The sequence below is a fragment of the Lontra canadensis genome, unplaced genomic scaffold (genome assembly GCF_010015895.1).
Source record: "Lontra canadensis isolate GAN:19392208 unplaced genomic scaffold, GSC_riverotter_1.0 scaffold143, whole genome shotgun sequence".
Lineage (NCBI taxonomy): Eukaryota > Metazoa > Chordata > Mammalia > Carnivora > Mustelidae > Lontra > Lontra canadensis.
The window spans coordinates 3,062,846-3,081,577 of NW_022631137.1; the positions used below are offsets into that span (position 1 = coordinate 3,062,846).

The 18,732-nt window shown below is 47.0% G+C and overlaps 1 protein-coding gene across 4 annotated transcripts in view; it reads right to left on the reverse strand.

The window, feature by feature from the left end:
• Nucleotides 1-1,527: 1,527 nt before the first annotated feature.
• UBN1 (ubinuclein 1) overlaps nucleotides 1,528-18,732 on the reverse strand; it is a 38,410-nt gene continuing 21,205 nt past the window's right edge. The window contains exons 12-18 of one of the 4 annotated variants that reach the window (XM_032843774.1): nucleotides 18,490-18,636; nucleotides 9,054-9,104; nucleotides 8,916-8,958; nucleotides 6,373-7,689; nucleotides 4,992-5,235; nucleotides 4,612-4,701; nucleotides 1,528-2,767 (exon numbers count right to left, since the gene is read on the reverse strand). In XM_032843774.1, the coding sequence (XP_032699665.1) occupies nucleotides 2,718-2,767; nucleotides 4,612-4,701; nucleotides 4,992-5,235; nucleotides 6,373-7,689; nucleotides 8,916-8,958; nucleotides 9,054-9,104; nucleotides 18,490-18,636 (1,942 nt within the window). In that variant the 3' untranslated portion in view covers nucleotides 1,528-2,717. The remainder of the gene's footprint in view (nucleotides 2,768-4,611; nucleotides 4,702-4,991; nucleotides 5,236-6,372; nucleotides 7,690-8,915; nucleotides 8,959-9,053; nucleotides 9,105-18,489; nucleotides 18,637-18,732) is intronic. The other 3 variants (XM_032843776.1, XM_032843775.1, XM_032843777.1) reach the window with 3 other exon arrangements.

An 18,732-nucleotide genomic window follows, 5' to 3' on the forward strand; every position in this document is an offset into this window, starting at 1 on the left:
GGGTTCTGGCTGACAGCAGACTTTCTGTCAGAGGCCTCCTGGTGAGAGAGATCCAGGTTCTAGGCCAGAAAAGCTGCAAAGAAGCCAGAACAATGCCTGGCCTTCAGCACTCGAGTGAAGGTAAACTGTCAGCCAGACTGTCCCAGGAAAATGTACCATCAGATAAGGTGTTGTGGTTCTGAAGTTATTTTCATAAAGAACTGCGTTGCTGTTAGCCTTAGTTTCAGTGCCTTACAAGTCTTCCTACCAGCTCACTGGCATTTAGGTATACTAACTATACACTTGATTTTTCACCAAAAGAATTTTAGGTTCTCTGTTATCTCATGTATTATGTAAGAAAATGGGACTAGGGAACTCTATTTATAGTGCGAAAATAAAAACCTGGTGGCTTCATTCTAACTCCATAGTGTGTCTTCTTCTTTTGCACGTGAGGCTTATTATTTCCCTTGCTCCCTCTTGGCTTTTGGCCAAAATGGATATTCCACCTCTACCAGCTCCTAGGGGAAGGAGAATTAGTTGCAAAAAAGGTAAAGAGAATGAGAAACAATGTTCTGGAAACCTTGAAACAATTTATTGAGTTGCTTTATACAAGATTAACAATTTCCACACCAACCCCCACACCAACAAAGTCGCGCCGCACAAAAGCCACAGCCCCTCTCACACCTCAGGAGCAGCTGGCCGCACCGAGGGCAGCCCCGCAGCCCCCGGCCCCGGAGCCTGCTCTGCCTGCCGGTCTGCCCGGCCATGGCTGTGAAAGTCATTCACTCTTTCATTACCACAAATAAAGCATAAACAAGAAAAAGAAATCTCATAAACTCCCCATCAAAGAAACGTTTCCCTGAGGCAAGAGGCATCACTAGATTCCTAAAAATGAGGGTACTCTGCTCCAGCTGCACACTCAATGGTACACGGGGAGGAGGGAGCGCTGCAGGGAAGGGACCTCGGGTGTTCCGGGTGGAGAAGCCTGGAGAGTTCCCACTGCTCAGTGTTCGCGGGCGGCCTCTGCGCGGCTGAGCTCAGCAATACAAATCTCTTCTTTGGCTCTTTTGCTACTACCTAAGACTATTCTGTAAACAAACTGGAAACCCAAGTTGCAAAAAATAGGTATAATGAAGGGAAGGAATCCACTCTAGCCAGATGTGAAACATGTTGGTTCTTACGTTATTTAAAAAAAAAAAAAAAAAGGGCGGGGGGGGGGGGAACCAAACAGCAGAGGCCTAGCCGGACAGCTGACAGAGGTGTTGCTCCGCTGGCAACCAGGCAAACCTCTGCATGAACTGGGAGTTACTGAGCACTGTACCCTGGAAGGCAGGAACCAAGAGAGCGGCCTGTGTCTCCACACAGGCGCACATTCTGAGGCGGCGGCGAACTCTCCGTATCTGCGATCACTTAGCCGAAGCAGTCCGTTCAGACACCCTTGTGGCACATACTTCACAGGACAGGCAGATGCCCTCCCCGTCCTTGTGAAGCAGCCACCGGCTGAGTGCGCTCCGGGGTCGCGGTCCTAGTCCGTCTCCGACGCACTCGCCAAGCTCATGGGTGCGCCACCCTTAGGTCAACACACAGCCCTGCTGCCGGGAGCGCTCCGGGACGGCGAGGCCTGTTTCTACATGGCAGACGCTTCACAAAGGTCTGTTCCTGCAGCTCTGCCTGAGAACGGTTTCTAAATAAAACAAACTGGAATGTCTTGAGACTTGGAACCCCTCATATCCTTGGCCCTCCGAGAGCTGAAGGGCTTTGGGGCTCTGCAGTCCACCTGTATGAACTTTGAAAAAACAAAATGGGGGCCCTGGCTGTATTGGGACCTGGGATTTGGGGGCCCAGATGACCTTCGAGTCAGGACGGCACAGATTATGATGTGCAACTGTAAAAAACTCAAACTGGCTATGTCTTAAATACAGACATCTCTTTTAAAAAAGTCTTCATCTGAGATCCACTCAGAGGGCTGAATGGACGTGTGTCTAATTCTGCTCCACCAAAAAGGCACTGGAATTATGTCTGACTATAATACGACATGCGAAAAGCAGTCCCGTTCTATCCAATGCGTTAATGGTAATGACGAAATCTGGACCAAAATAAGCGTCTTTAAAAATCCTGTCACAACGGTTGAATCTACAAAGGTCTTTTCTCTCAAAGAGCTTCATTGTCATGTTCAGCAGAGAAGCCGGCCCCCACCATGATGAGCACGCGTTGTTCTGAGTATTTTTCTAAAAAAACAAGGTAAGTCTCCCAGCTGCGTATTAGCCTGGGTTTTTGTCCTGTTGAGCACACAGCCTGAGGATGGGATGGACACCATGACCATTCAGGGATCCCGCTGTAGTCAGGAGTCCCGGACCCCTAGGGCACCAGGAGCTACTCTGACCAAATGCCAGGGGTCAGGCGGATTTAAAGCGTGTGTGCCAACTGCTCCGCCCTGACACCAGAGCATCGTACATGACCCAGCGCGCACCCTAGCCCAGAGCTGCCCCTCCAACGATTGTCCACGACAGAGCCACGGAGCCCGGAGCACCAGGCCAGTCAGTGCCTCCGGAGAAGCCCAGGGCTGCTCCCCTAACAGAAGGCACATCACAGTGCCAAGAGACGCTCCACTTAGCACTCACACCTTCTCCAGAAGAAAACCAATCGGCAGAACGAGCATAGTGATTATCCAGTTTCTGAGACCTACTTGTTCAACTTCCGCCCAGACATAAGTGAGCTGGGCCTCTCCTCTGAAGAGGTCATAATTTCCGTGGTACACCGGGCCCCTTTCCATGAAGCTGAGAAGCGTCTGGAAAAGAGTAAGCAAAAAAACACAAGTCTTTCAGGATCTCTGATTCCCTTAAAAGGGTGGCAAGAACAAAACCTCAAGGAGCTCACTCAAATAGCAAAAGCCCCCGAATGTTGTTGTGTTCTAAGGCTCCAATGAACCCAAAATCCCGCGGCAGAGATGGAGGGCACAGTCACTTGCAGTGGCTCGCAGTGTGCACGGCACCCTGAGCTCTGTGCGGGAGCTGCTCGCATTCCCCGCCACCGCCGCCACCCCCTGGAGCGCAGGACTCCGCCCAAGCAGCAATGAGCGCTCTCACCAGCAAACCCCTCAGGCCCTACAAAGACAAGTTCAAAGGCGCTAGCATTCTGAGTCTGCATGGGAAAGAAAGCAAAGCAGACACCATCACACAGCTGAAATAAGCAGGCAGCTTTTCATTTACAACCACTCGGTATAATCCTCCAACGTGAAGAAGGGCTAAAGGAGACAGAGATAGTCTAAGAAAGTGCTTTCCTTTGACTGTTGAAAATACCACAGGCCAACAGTCATGTTTCCAATGGCTCTTCAATTATTTTGTTTCTGTTTGAAAGCGTGACATGCCCGAAATCAAGCGGAGGCAGTGCCATCTTTCAAACCACACACTCTCACCCAGGTGGCTCTGTGACCACCCCCCCCCCATGTTATCCTCTTAGCTACTACAGCAGCCACCAGTTTGCAGAGTTAAGTTCACTGAGCTACAGCTTCTCTGGAGGAAAATGGAGTCACTGTTCATACAGGCTTAGCACCTTGGTTCCTTCCTCTAAAGCAGCAAAATTTTCATGTTGACAATTGTCAATCCATTCTTACGCCCAGACAGCTTCTGGCGCTCGCCAGGAATGCATCAGCCTCGGGACCCAGGGGCCAGAGACCCACAGCAAATCTGGAGACAGACACAGACTTGGGAGGTGTCGGCCACAGGCATGTCTAGCCAGGCAAGCTCCCTGTCTCACTCCCAGCCCGGCACCTGTGCACCAGGGCTACCCAGGCTCAGCTTCCTGAAGAATGGCTGTGCCGTGACTGACGCAGCCTCCCTGGTCCTCTCTGGAGCAGGTCTAGAGTAGTAAGAAGAGCAGTAGGCCAGAACCAAGATCCTGGGAGGCTTCCCACCAGCATCCCATTAGGTGTCTTTAAGAATCATGTTCCAGCACAGGGCAAGGCCCATCACTTACTGTGAAGGTGCCAGCTGGGCATCTGTGCTGCCTTCTCACAGCAATACCCTACCCCTTTCTGAAATCTACCCATCTACAGAGATGAGAAGCAGGAGAAGAAAAAGAATGCTGTCCCGGGTCCTGTTGTGTTCCCTAACATCTACCTTCACCCTGAACTTAACTGGAAGATCCTCCTCTCTGGCACATATGGTAGCATCACAGGTTAGGGTCCCTCCTAAGACCGAGCCCCTGTCGCCTTGCTGCTGTTGGGCCTCCCTTTCACTTAAAGCTTAGCTGACAGCACATGAAAGGTGCAGCAGTTTAAACGTAAAGGCCTTTCTGTGCCCCAATTAGCCCTTGGATATTAGCACTGATGTGACTACCAACTTTAGTTAAGGGAATTCCCCTGCCTCGAACACAGGACATTACAACCTCCCCTGTGATCACAGCGGGTAAGGGGGACCCAGTAGCAGTTTGAAGTGGGAGACGAGAGGAAATCTCAAAGTGGAAGCCTAAGTCAGTGAGTACCCAAAGAGCCACAGCCTTGAAGGACAAACCAGGACAACACAGTAACAACAAGCTGAAGACATGAACTCCCTGGCAGCGGACAAGGCATCTAATGGGTGGGGAGCACAATGGCGTACAGGGTGCATGGCACTCGGATCACCTGGCAATTACCTGGCAGAGTCTGCGGGATGTGGGTAGACACGGCAGCGTGTGGGAGAGGCGCTGCACGGGGTGGGCTGGAGTGCAAGCCAGCCAGGAGACCTGAGAGAAAACAGGAGGGGAGAAAAGAACAAAACACACACATTGAAGACAGGAACAGAAAAGCTGCTTCGGTGGTCGAGAGCCCAGACAACCTACTGGACCAGTTCTGGGTGAGAACACCAAGGGCGGGGGGTTGCTCGGCATGTTTCCCAGGAACGCTGCCCATGGTCGCACACCAGACAAACACAGGAACCCAGCACATGACAACAGAACTCATCAGTTCATCACGGCACAGCCACTGGGGAACCTTCTGTCCCTCCAGCATGAGGAGAGAGGAAAGCAGCACTTACTATGGTTGAGGCCGTGGTGGAATGTCCCAGGGGCAGGACCCGTGACGATGGCATCCTTGGAAACCCCTGCTTTGGCAGAGGACTCGGCGCTGAAGGAGAGCACGTGGAGGGGAAACTGGGAGATGATCCCCAGGGAGTTGGAGTTCATGGCTCCGGGCAGTTTCGGGCTGCCAGACTTGTAGGATGCAGACAGCAGATTTAAGGGCGAGGAGCTGGCCAGCAGCACAGCCCCACTCGTTCCTTTCTGGGGAGGAAACACGGCATGGTCAGAATGCCAGCTCTGTCCGCAGCTCACTCACAGACCAAGGCTGGTAACGGACGTGCAGGGCAGGGACCCACTCATAGACCACCCCTTATGAAAGTGCCCTGTGCTCTGCTGCCCCAGAGGAAAGGAAGAGGACAGTCTATGAACTGGCGTGGAATGGCTCCTAGGACAGCGTTCACTTGAAAAGCTGGTATTAAATATGCCTCCTTTGTGCAAGGAAGAAAGGGTATCTTCTGTAGACATCAACAGACGTAAGCATATACAAACACCGGTGTGTCCACACTTATATACATAAAATATACACATATATTGGGGCGCCTGGGTGGCTCAGTGGGTTAAAGCCTCTGCCTTCGGCTCAGGTCATGATCCCAGGATCCTGGGATTGAGTCCCACTTCGGGCTCTCTGCTCAGGAGGGAGCCTGCTTGCCCCCTACCCCGCCCGCCCCTCTCTCTGCCTGCCTCTCTGCCTACTTGTGATCTCTGTCAAATAAATAAAATCTTTAAAGAAACAAAAAACGAAAAACCCCATACACACATATATTTTTATGTATTGATCTTTGTTTTTAGAAAGAAACAGGAAAAACACGGACCTAAGAAATATAGTCACCTTGCAGGGGAGGTAGGACAAGACAGAGGCAAACCTTTCTATAGTTTTGTTTTTAAACCACATAACCTTTTTTATATATTGGAAAAATGAAAACGTTCTCTCCCATGTCCCCACCCTGCATCCAAACTTCTTGTAATTACCCACAGGCAACCCTCATTAACCACTGCACTCTGTCAAATTGCCTTTGACCTGCAGTCCTTTAACATCCAACCCAGTTTTCCTGGGGCCTGAACACCTCCACAAAGCTGATGATCTGAGAGGTGACAGCATTTTCATTTAGTTGTTTGGAGAGATGGACAAGTAGGAGGCCATGAAAAATGAAAGGAATTATATGGCTTGTTTTATACTACCCACGATCATAGCATCCTTGCAAACCAGTCCTTTCCCTCTACTCATCCTCAGGAGAAGTTTCAGGCTCTCCTGGGATTCCTACACCAGAAAAAAAAAAGGAAAGACCTGAAAACAGGAAGCCCAGTCCTCCTTCCAATCTTCGGGCTCACTGTTCCTACCTGACCTTCAGTGTCAGATCTCACTCTCCGAGCAGGGCAAGGCAAGCGGCCCTGTCCACAAGACCCATGAGGGGCGGGCTGCTGTGCCAGGACACTCACTGGCAAGGAGGTAGACGATGTCACGCTGCTAACCGCGCTGGATTTTAGGGAAGAAGTCAGTAGCTTTGCCACTCCCTGGGTCCCACCACTGGAGTCTCCATTTGGACCACCTGGAGGGGCCACCAGAGTCAGCTTCTGGGAAACAGGTGGTTTTTTCACTGCAGAGCCTGGGACAGGTCTGCTGGCAGACTGTCCTGTAGAGGAAGGCTGTACACCGGGGAGCAGGTTCCCAGAAGTAGAACTCTGGACTGGTGTTCCTCCAGAGGAAGAGCTGCCGGAAGAAACCCCATGTTTAGAGACAGAGCTGGCAAAGGGACTATTCTTGTAAGATGGCCCTGAAGAGCCGGCTGAGTGCTGTTTTGCTGGATGGCTCAGGGCGGTAGAGGACGAGGCTGGGGTCTTATGAGAGTTGCTGCTGGAGGCTGGTGTGCCTCCTGAAGAGGATGGCGTGGAGGGATGGAAGCTCTGGCCTTTGGTTGCTGTCTTCACAAGCTGGAGGAGGGAACGATGGCACTGAGGGGATGAAGGCTTTGGGCCCTGCAGCTTACTGACGAAAGGAGCTGGAGGGGTGAAGCTCTTCTGCTGTTGAGTGCCTGCATGAAAAACTTTGACCTGGGGGCCAGGCACAGGAGGTGCCGCTTGGGGTGCGTGAGACGTCCGCGGCAAGCTGTGGTGCTTTGCTTTGGACTGGTGCACTTCTGACAGGCCCTTGCTGAGCGTGGCCTGACAGGACAGCTCTTTGTAGCCAGAGCTCTCTGGTTTTTTCTCCTGAGAGGACTGCCCCAGTGCCAAAGCCTGTTCAGCCAGAAAATTGAGGGGAGACTGCAGAGAACTAGAGGCTGGAGGGGCAGAAGGGCCGGGCTTCGGAAAGTTCCTCTTCTCTTCTGAACACACAACGCCCAGCATCTTCTCCGCGGGTGCTTTTGAGGACGCCGGCAGTGGGAACTCAGAGCTCCCACCTGCTCTGCTGCTCAGCCCGGCCAGTTCCTTAGACACCACCTCCAAGGAGGAGGCCGAATTACGGACCAAGTCTCCATCCAATGAGTCCTCCAGGTTGATAGGAGCAGGATTAGCAAGACTGCCAGACGCCTGGGCTGGGTGCTCCCTGTTTGCAGCCCCACTGCTCAGGCCTCCCGCATGTTCTGAAGGCAAAGCCAAGGGGCCGCCCATCTGGCCTGGTGGGATGGAAACCTTTTTATCAGGCTTAGTAGATGATTCCTAAAGGAAAGGAGAAATCCTGATGTTTAGAAATGTCCAAAGGTGCCAACACTGGTCCTGTGGTGAGAACACAAATGTGAGATCACCGCAAGGCCAAAAGAACCAGACCTTCCTGTACAATCACAAAACAAGACAGGAAGAGAACGGCTGCCATGCCTGCTTGGACTTAAAAGAGCTTATCTCCTTCACCCCCTCTGGCCTGTGGCTGGCGGGCTGGGGCAGGGCTTACCCAGCATGCCTTCTTGCTAGGTACCCATCCACCCACAGAGAAACTCTTCTCTGTTTCTGACAAAGTGTAAGACTCGAGCAAGGAGATGTTCCCCTACTGGCCTCACAGTGTCTCAGGGTACTCTCAGCTGCCATCAGAAAATGATGCATGGCACGAGAACTGCCTTAGCTTTCTTTTCCTTCTCGGTCTTCTCCAGCATGTCTCCTCAGCTGGGTGCAAAGGAAAAGTCCTGTCATGGGAGTGGGAACAGGGTCTATCTCATCACTCCCACACCCCAGGTACTTCCAATTTTAGTTTATGTGCCGCTGAAGCAAGCACTCACATCCCAGGTGCTTAATGCAGTTCGTCTGAGACCCTGGAGGACCTCAACAGATACTGTAGAATACAGAATTTACACAGCTCATTCTCATGGACTATTTACGTACGGTTAAGAGCACTGTAAAGCCTCATGAGCTGTTAAAATTTTTGGTAAAACAGCGATTTTTACTACACTGAAAGGCTCCTGTGATGCCCAAGACAGTTTTCAGTTCCATCTCCTGCCAGGCAAACACAACAAAGCACCTGTCCCTTCTGGTGCAGCTCCAGGTGAACCCGCACCCGGCGAGCGAACCCGCACCCGGCGAGCAGTGTTCTTCCACGGAAAGAGTATCACCACATTGTCAGACCTTCACATCAGCAGGGGCTCTTCACTCCTCAGAGGGCTGATCGGCAGACCTCATTTAAATCTGACCGCCACCGCCACCCCAGGAACAGACCAGGTGAGTACTGTATCCTAGAACTAAGGCTGGAAGGTACTAAGTGGCCCAGCTCAGGTCTGTGCCCTGCCAACCTCAGGCCCCCGCGGTGGGCCAGGATGCCTCTTAGTCTCAAGAGTGCCTTCCAGAAGGACTGTCCCCCAGTCCAGCAAAGTGCAATCAGCTGCTCTAGTCACCTGAGAGGTTTCATTCGCATGGCTGGACAGGAAGGAGACCAGCACGCGATATGAGTGCCGACTCACCTTCATCTTGATTTTAGAAGAGGCCATTACTTTCTTCTTGGCCCTGTTCAAAGGAATGAACACAGAAAAGGTTTAGAAATCCACAGAGGAGGTCAAAGTAACAATCACCCTGAGAAGAGAAAATACTGAGACACTCACAGGATTGATGTCAAGTGCCCGTGGCCTCGTCTGCTCTCCTTAAACAGAGTCCTGAAACACACAGAGAACACTAGGCAGTCTGTGCAAACCTCCTGAAGGCAAGCACTCTGCTTCTAGAGCTTTCCTGCCATCCCTGGTACTCAATGGCTGTTAGACCTTAAATGTCAGTGACCTGGTGAGTTTAATTCCTAGTGAGAGAATCTAAACTGGCTGCACTGGCCACTCAGAAGCAAACAGTCTAGGAGTGACCCCCAAAAGCTATGGCTCTGCCCCCAAATTTCTCATAGTGATTTTGCCCCCAAAGGTGGGAGTGCTTTCCTTATTGCTGGTTCTCCTCCCTTCCAAGAGTTAAATGTGGCGAAACCATAGCATGTCTTTTTCCACAGAAACAACCGAATTTTGTGTCCCTCTCTGCACAGTTTCAGATGTTCCATCTGTAAAGAAAAGAGCAAATACACCTAAAGAAGGAGCAGAGACGAAGAAAGGCTCCATGATTTGGATTCTGGGAAGATGGTGGAGTAGGAAGCAGCAGGAATTGTCTACCCATCTGGACAACAAGCGCACTAAAAGAATCTAAAACAACTATTTTGGGGGTGTCTGGTGGCTCAGTTGGTTGAGTGTCCAACTCTTGATTTTGGTTCAGACTCAAAGCAGAGTCTGCTTGAGATTCTCTCTCCCCCTCTCCCCCTCACACGCTTGAGCTTTCTCTTTCTCTAATAAAAAAGTAAATCGTAAAACTGAATAACTACTTTGGAATTCTAGACTGTGCTGAAGGCTTACAACTTACAGGGGAAGGCCTGGAGGGTAAACTGCCATCAGTTTCAGCTCTTAGCACAGTTGCAGCCTTCTGTCCCCAGCCCCATGGCTGACAGCCATACATGTGTCCCCAAAGCAGCTTACAAGAAGTAGGGTGGGCAAAAATGCACTGTCCTCCAAGTAGCAGGAATCTCTGCTCTGACTGTTGCTTTTCATCACAGAGATGCAGACAAAGAGGTGGGCAGCCACTGCTGTCCACCCTCCCACCTCCCACACCACCCCCTGTGGCAAATCCCTGCCCCTCTGGCTGAGGTGACTTCCAGGGGATTTGAAAAACTGATGCCCTTTCCCCCTCCTTCATTGTTCACTTTCCCACTTTCACGAGACAGATATTAAAAAACACAACATTCAAAACAACTGCATATATGGGGAAAAAATAGAAAGTGACTACACAAGCTCAAGGAATGGCTGAGACAAGACCTGGGAAGAAAACAAAGTAAATATAAAGTTTACACTGCAAGCTGCTCCCAGGCCCAGAGACAGCCCACAACCTTCTCAAAAACAAAAACAATACATAGAATGGGGGCCATAATTAATCATACTGTATTGGGTGTTTGAAAGTTGTTGAGTTAGTCTTCCTTTTTTTTTTTTCAAGATTTATTTGAGGGGTGCCTGGGTGGCTCAGTGGGTTAAAGCCTCTGCCTTCGGCTGAGGTCATGATCCCAGGGTCCTGGGATCGAGCCCCACATCGGGCTCTCTGCTTAGTAGGGAGCCTGCTTCCCCCACTCTCTCTGCCTGCCCCTCTGCCTACTTGTGATCTCTGTCAAATACATAAATAAAAATAAAATCGTAAAAAAAAAATATTTTACTTATTTGAGAGACAGAGAGAAATCATGAGCATGAGTGGGAGAAAGAGAAGCAGACTCCCTGTTAAGCAAGGAGCCTGATGCAGGACTCGATCCCAGGACCTTGGGATCATGACCAGAACTGAAGGCAGACACTTAACCAACTGAGCCACCCAGGTGTCCTTTTTCATAAAGTAGGCTCCAACATGGGGCTTGAACTCATGACCCTGAGATCAAGACCTGAACTGAGATCTAGAGTCAGACACTTAACCGACTGAGACACCAAGGCACCCCTAAGAGAGTTAATCTTAAAAATTCTCGTCAGGGCACATGGGTGGCCTGTGCCACCCAAAACAGGAAAGAATTGACCCTTCAAGGGGGAAAAATAAAACAACCCAGAAACTCTCCCTGAAAATACAATACACTAGACAAAGACTTTAAAACAATGATCTTACAGATGCTCAAAGAACTACAGGAAGATGTGGAGAAAGTAAAAAAAGAGTATGTGAACAAAATGGAACTAGCAATAAAGAGACAGAAAACCTATAAAGAAATTAAGAAGAAATTCTAGAGCTTTAAAGTACAATAACTGAAATGAAAACTCTCCTGGAGATGTTCAAACACAGATGTGAACAAACAGAGAATAGTGGGAATCAGCAAGTCTAAGGAACAGAGAGAAAAAAAGACTGAAGAAAAGCGAATACAGTGGAGGAACGTGTGGGACCCCACCTGCTGTAGAAGTCCCAGAAGGAGAAGAGAGGGGAGAAAGGGCAGAGACAACAGTGGAAGAAGCACCGGCTAAAACCCCCCAATGCAAAAGATGAATATAAACATCCGAAATGCTCAATGAACTCCAAGATGTACCTCACACAGAGAAACACTCTGACTTTTAAAACACAAAGACAGAATCCTGGAAAGCCCCAGGAGAGAAGTAAACCATCACATAAAATTATCAACAGATTTCTCATTAGAAATGTTGGAAGCCAAAAGATAGTGGGCTAATATGTTCAAAATGCTAAAAGAAAAGGTCCAACAAGAATCCTATATCCAGCAAAACCTTCCTTCAAAAGTGGGAGATACATGAAGATATTCCCAGATGGACAAGGGCCGAAGGACATCACGACCACTGGACTGCCCTGCAGGAAATGCTCAAGGGCACCCTGTGGGGTCATATAAAAGGATACCAGACAGTACTTCCAAGCCATGTGAAGAAATAAGGATCTCAAAAAGTAAATACGAGGGCAATTATGAAAGCCAGTTTTCCCAGGGTGCCTGGGTAGCTCAGTTGGTTAAGTGATTGACTTGGTTTCAGCTCAGGTTGTGATCTCAGGGTCATGAGATCAAACCCAGCATCAGGCTCCACACTCAGTGCAGAATCTCCTTGAGATTCTCTCTCGCCCTCTCTCTCCCTCTGCCCCTCCCCCTGCACAGGTGCATGCTTGCTCTCTCTCTCAAATAAAAAAATTTGAGCTCTTGGGAGCCTGGGTGGCTCTGTGAGTTAAGCCTCCGCCTTCAGCTGAGGTCGTGATCTCAGGGTCCTGGGATCGAGCCCTGCATCGGGCTCTCTGCTCAGCGGGGAGCCTGCTTCTCCCCCATTTCTCTCTGCCTGACTCTCTGCCTACTTGTGATCTCTCTCTGTCAAATAAATGAATAAAATCTAAAAAAAAAATTTGAGCTCTCAAATCTTAAAAAAAAAACAAAACCTAGTGTTCTAACAATGGTCTGTAACTGAACTTTTCATTTTCTACATGATTAAAGAGACTAAAGAAAAAAATAGCAGTTAGTATTAAAGACTTTAGTTTGTAACTCCAAATCTTGTTTTCTACAATAATTTAAGACACCAATGCATTTTAAAAAATAATTAGCTTGGGGCACCTGGGTGGCTCAATGGGTTAATGCCTCTGCCTTCAGCTCAGGTCATGGTCTCCGGGTCCTGGGATCGAGCCCTGCATCGGGCTCTCTGCTCAGCAGGGAGCCTGCTTCCCTTCCTCTCTCTCTCTCTCTGCCTACTTGAGATCTCTGTTAAATAAATAAATAAAATCTTAAAAAAAATAATTAGCTTAGGTTTTGGGGCACACAATGTCTAAGAATGTAATTTTGTGACATCAGCAACTAAAATGGCAACAGAACTGTAAGGGAGCAGCACTTTTATGCGTCACTGAACTTACAGAAGCAAGCGCTTCCTTATGAGTAATAACTTCACATATGAATGAATTCAACTTTCCAATCAAAACAAACACTGGCAGAACGGATTAACACACATGATCCAACTCAATGTGGTCTATAAGGAGCTCACTTGAGCCCCAAAGACAAACAGGTTGAAGGCAAAAGGACAGAAGATATTCCACACAAATAATAACCACAGAGAGCAGGGGAGGCCATGCTAATATCAGACAAAACAGACTTTGAATCAAGAAAGATTACAAAACAAAGCAGGACATTATGCATTAATAAAAACTTCAAAACAGCAAGAAGATATAATACTTATAAGCATTCCTGCACTGGAAGCAAAAACTGACAGAAGTGAAGAGAGGAATGGACAATTCCACAATAGGGGATGGAGACTTCAGTACCCCACTCTCAATAGTGGATAGAACACCAGAGAGAAGACAAGTAAGACAGCAGAAAAGTTAACACAGTAAACCAACTAGATCTAACAAGAGTGCACAGAACAGTCTACCCAGCGACAGAACTGCTTCCTTCTGAAGTACATATAGGACATTTCCCAGGACATACTATGTTAGGTCACATAGGAAGTCTCTAGAGATTTAAAAAGATAGAGGCGCCTGGGTGGCTCAGTTGGTTAAGCGTCTGCATCTGGCTCAGGTCATGGTCCTGGAGTCCTGGGATCCCGTCCTCCATCAGGTTCCCTGCTCAGCAGGGAGTCTACTTGCCCCTCTCCCTCTACAACCCTCTTCACTGCTCGTGCGCTCTCTCTCAAATAAACAAATAAAATCTTAACAAAAGAGAAAAATTTACAAAGATAGATATCATACAAAGTACCTTCTCTGACCATAAGAGGATATAGTTAAAAATCAGTAACATGATGAAAACTGAAAAATTCACCAAACTGTGGAAATTAACCAACATATTTTTTAAACAATCATGGATTAAAGAAAAAAAATTACAAAGGAAACTAGAAAATACTTAAAGATGAATGAAAAGGAAAACACAATATACCAACACTTATGGTGCAAAGGATGCTGACACCCCAGGGTACTTAAAGTTATAAACATTTACATTTAAAAATAAATCTCACATCAACAACCTAACTCTACAATTTAAGGAACAAGAAAAGATTAAATTAAACCTAAAGCAAGCAGAAGGAAGAAAATATAGACGAAAGTATAGGTAAGTAAAACAGAAAATCAATAGAGAAAAATCAGTAAGAGCAAAAGCTGGTTCTTTGAAAACATCAACACAATTGGCAAACCCTTCCTTGGCTAGACCCACTAAGAAATGTTTAAGAGGATGGGCACCTGGGTGGCTCAGTGGGTTAAGCCTCTGCCTTCGGCTCAGGTCATGATCGCAGGGTCCTGGGATCAAGCCCCACATCGGGCTCTCTGCTCAGCAGGGATCCTGCTTTCCTTCCTCTCTCTGCCTGCCTCTCTGCCTACTTGTGATCTTTCTCTCTGTCAAATAAATAAATAAATCTTTAAAAAAAAAAAAAAGAATGTTCAAGAGGATATCAAATTACCAAAATCAGGAAAGAAAGCGGGGATATCACTACTGACTCTACAATAAAAATGTATTCTCACAGAGTAGGACGAACAACGGCACACCAACAAACTGGATTACTTAGTTGAAACGGATAAATTCTTTTTTTTTTTTTAATGTTTTAAAGATTTTATTTACTTATTTGACAGAGAGAGACCCAGCGAACAAGAGGGAACACAAGCAGGGAGAGCGGGAGAGGGAGAAGCAGGCTTCCCACCGAGGAGGGAGCCCGATGAGGGGCTCAATCCCAGGACCCTGGGATCATGACCTGAGCCAAAGGCAGACGCCCAACAGCTGAGCAACCCAGAGGCCCTGAAATGGACAAATTTCTACAAACACAAAACCTACCAAGACTTCTTGTATTTCTCAAAGGAATACAGAACCTGACTAGACTTATCACTAGTGAGGGGACTCATCCAGTTATCAAAAATCTCCTGACAGGGACGCCTGGGTGGCTCAGTGGGTTAAGCCTCTGCCTCCGGTTCAGGTCATGATCTCAGGGTCCTGGGATTGAGCCCTGCATCCAGCTCTTGGCTCAGCAGGGAGCCTGCTTCCCCCTCTCTCTCTGCCTGCCTCTCTGCCTACTTGTGATCCCTCTCTCTTTGTCAAATGAATAAATAAAATCTTAACAAAAAAAAATCTCCTGACAAAGGCCTGGACCTGATACCTTCATGGGTGGATTCAACCAAGTATGTAAAGAACTACTACCAATCCTTCTCAAACTTTTCCAAAAAACTGAAGAGGAAATACTTTCAAATTCATTCTATAAAGCTGCCATTACCCTGATACCAAAGCCAGGCAAAGACACACAAGAAAATTACAGACCAATATCCTGTATTAACACCGATGCAAAACTCCCAACAAACTACTACCAAACAGGGTTCAGAAGCATATTAAAAACATTATACATGTACTCGCTTCGGCAGCACATATACTAAAAACATTACACATCACAACCAAGTGAGGTTTTTTTGTTTTGTTTTGTTTTTTTGTTTTTAAGATTTTGTTTACTTGAGAGAGAGAGAGAAATCAAGAGCAGGGGAGAGAGGCAGAGGGAGAAGCAGACTCCTCGCTGAGCAAGGAGCCCAGTGGAGGATCCCAGGACCCTGGGATCATGACCTGAGCCAAAGGCAGAAGCTTAACTGACTGAGCCACATGGGCGCCCAAGACCAAGTGAAATTTGTGCCTGGAATACAAGGGTGATTCAACATATGAAAACTGACCAATGCAATATGCCACATCAACAGAATGAAGGAAAAAAAAAAAACCTCACTCGATCATTTCAGTTGATATAGAAAAGGCAAAGGACAAAATTCCACACCCTCTCATGATAAAAAACTCAACAAGCTAGGAACAGGAATACCTCCACAGATTAAAAGCCAAATGTGAAACCCCCCATAATGGTGAAAGGCTAAAAGCATTTCCTTTAAGATCAGGAACAAGGTAAGAATGCTGGCTTTCACCACTTCTATTCAACATAGTACTATGAGTTCTAACCATAGCAGTTAGACAAGAAAGAGAAACAAAAGACATCCAAATTGGAAAGGAGAAGTAAGGTGAGCCCTGTTTGCAGATAGGATTTTTTATTTAGAAGACTCTAAAGATTCCAAAAAATTTTAGAATGAATTCTGCAAAGTAGCAAGATACAAAAGCAACACACACAAAAATCAGTTGTATTTCTGTACATAAAAAAATGAACAATCTAAAAGGAAATTACAGAAATAATTCTATTCACAACAGCATCAAAAGAAAAAAACAAAACAGAAAAACTTAGGAATTAACCTCACCAAAGGATGTAAGAGACTTGTACAGCGAAAATGACAAAACATTACTGAAAGAAGTTAAAGATATAAATGGAAACACATCCCATCATGGACTAGACAACTTATTATTATTGAATTGTAATCTCAGGACTACCCAAGCCGTCTACAGATGCAATGCAATCCCTAGCAAAATCCTAATGCATTATTCGCAGAAATAGAAAAACGCATCCCAAAATTCAATATGGATTTTCAAGGGACCCTGCATAGCCAAAATAATCTTAAAAAAGAATAAAGCTGGGGCGCCTGGGTGGCTCGGTTGGTTAAGCGCCTGCCTTCAACTCAGGTCATGATCCCAGGGTCCTGGGATGGAGTCCCACATCAGGCTCCGCAGGGAGTCTGCTGCTCCCTCTGAAGTTCTACCCTCTCAGGCTCTCTCTTACTTGCTCTCTCAAATAAATAAACAAAATCTTAAAAAAAAAAAAAAAAGAAGAAGAAGAAGAAGAAAGCTGGAGAATCACACTTCCTGATTTAAACTTACTTCCAAGCCACAGATCCAAACAGTGCGTTACTGGTATAAAGGCAGACACAAATACCAATGGAAAAGGACAGAGAGCCCAGAAATAAAACCCTCACGTATGTGGTCAAATGATTTTTGACAAAGATGCGAAGACCAATGAAGGAAGGACAGTCTTATCAACAGATGGTGCTGGGAAAACTGGATGCCACATCCAAAAAAAATGAAGTTGGACCTTAATACCATATACAAAAATTAGCTCAGCTTCATGACATTGGATCTGACGATTAGAACTTAGATAGGACACCAAAGGTACAGACAACAAAAAGTAGACAAATTGGACTTCATTAAATTTAGAAATTTTGTGCACCAAAAGATATTATCCACTGAGTAAAAAGGCAACTCACAAAATGGGAGAAAATATTTGGAAATCACATCTGTCAAGGGTGTCAGAGATTAATATCCAGAATACAGTAAGAACTCCTCTGAAACTCAACAATACAACAAATAACCCAATTAAAAAATGGGTTTTTTTTTTTGGTGTAGGACTTTATATAAATGGCCCATTAGTACATGAAAAGTTGCTCAACAACACTGATCACTAGGAAAATTCAAATCAAATCTATAGGGAGATACCACCTCAGGTATCAGTGGCTACTGTCAAAAACCCAGAAAACGAAGAGTACTGGTGAGGATGTGGACAAAATGGAACCCTTGTGCAGTGTTGGTAGAAATGCAAAATGACAGAGCCACATGGAAAACACCGACGGTTCCTCAAGAAATTAAACATACAATTATCATACGATCCAGCAATCTCACTTCCAGGCATACGCACAAAACTGAAAGCAGGGTGTCGAAGAGGTATTTGTATAGCCATGTCCGTAACAGCATGATTCACAACAGCTAAAACATGGAAGCAACCAAAGTATCAACAAATGCATGGATAAGTAAAATGTGGTCTATACATATGATGGGAGTATTATCCTGACTTCAAAAGGAAGAAATTCTGTAATGTGTAATACAGACAAATCCTTGAGGATACTATCCTAAGTGAAAAAAGCCAGTTACACAAAGACAAATTCTGTATGATTCCACAGCTGTGATGTACTCCGAGGAGTCAAAATCACAGACAGAAAGTAGAATAGTGGTCACAGAATCGGGCAGGGGTGGGGAGATGTGAAGTTATTGTTTAATGGGTATAGAGTTTCAGTTGTATAAGATGACAAGAGTTATGGAAATGGATGGTGATAGCTGCACAACAACGTAAATGTATTTAAAACCACTGAACCATGCACCTGAAAATGGTTAGGACAGTAAATTTTATGTAAGGTGTATTTTCCCACAGTGGGCGGAGCACTAGCTCCAGCCACCTTTCCTGCCTGCGGATGGCAACCGTGGTCCATTCACCTGAGAAGCTACATAACTCCAAAAAGCAGTCAGCCCTGCTACTCACAAATGAGACTTCTGTTCAGAACGGGACGAGGTTTCCAATATGAATCTACCTCTCAACTTCTACGAGGAGCCATTACCTCAAAACAGGTAAGAGCAGACTGAGGTGAGAAGAGCACGTCCCATCTCAGAGCTGAAGCGGGACAAAGAACGACAAAGACAAAACCCCCCAGGTAACTTCCCTCTTCAAGGGAAGAGTAAGAGCCACGCACAGCAACCGGCACACCCTCTGGCTACTCAAGCGAGATGGGGATTGAGTCAGCCAGAGGATGATTCCCCGAGGGCAGGGACCGCGTTGGCCTGGCACGACAGAAGCACTCCGGTATCTCTTTACTGCAAGAACGCTCCACCGCATCACCACACTGACTGCGCTGGCTGCTCGTGGCCCTCACCTGGCCTGCATCCAGCCTTTGGGCCACAAAGGTTTGACCTCAGCATCCAGAAAGGCCTTCACATAGTCCTCCCAAGACTGGGTCTTGTTGTTCCTCTCCAGATCGTAGCTCTCCAGTTTTATCTTCACCACGTGACAGAGCAGCTCCCTGAGAGGTAGACAGAAGTCAAAAACTTCAAACTACCCCAAATGCTTCTTTCAAGGTTTCAATCATGTGCTTTCAGCAGCCCTGATTAAAGTAAAT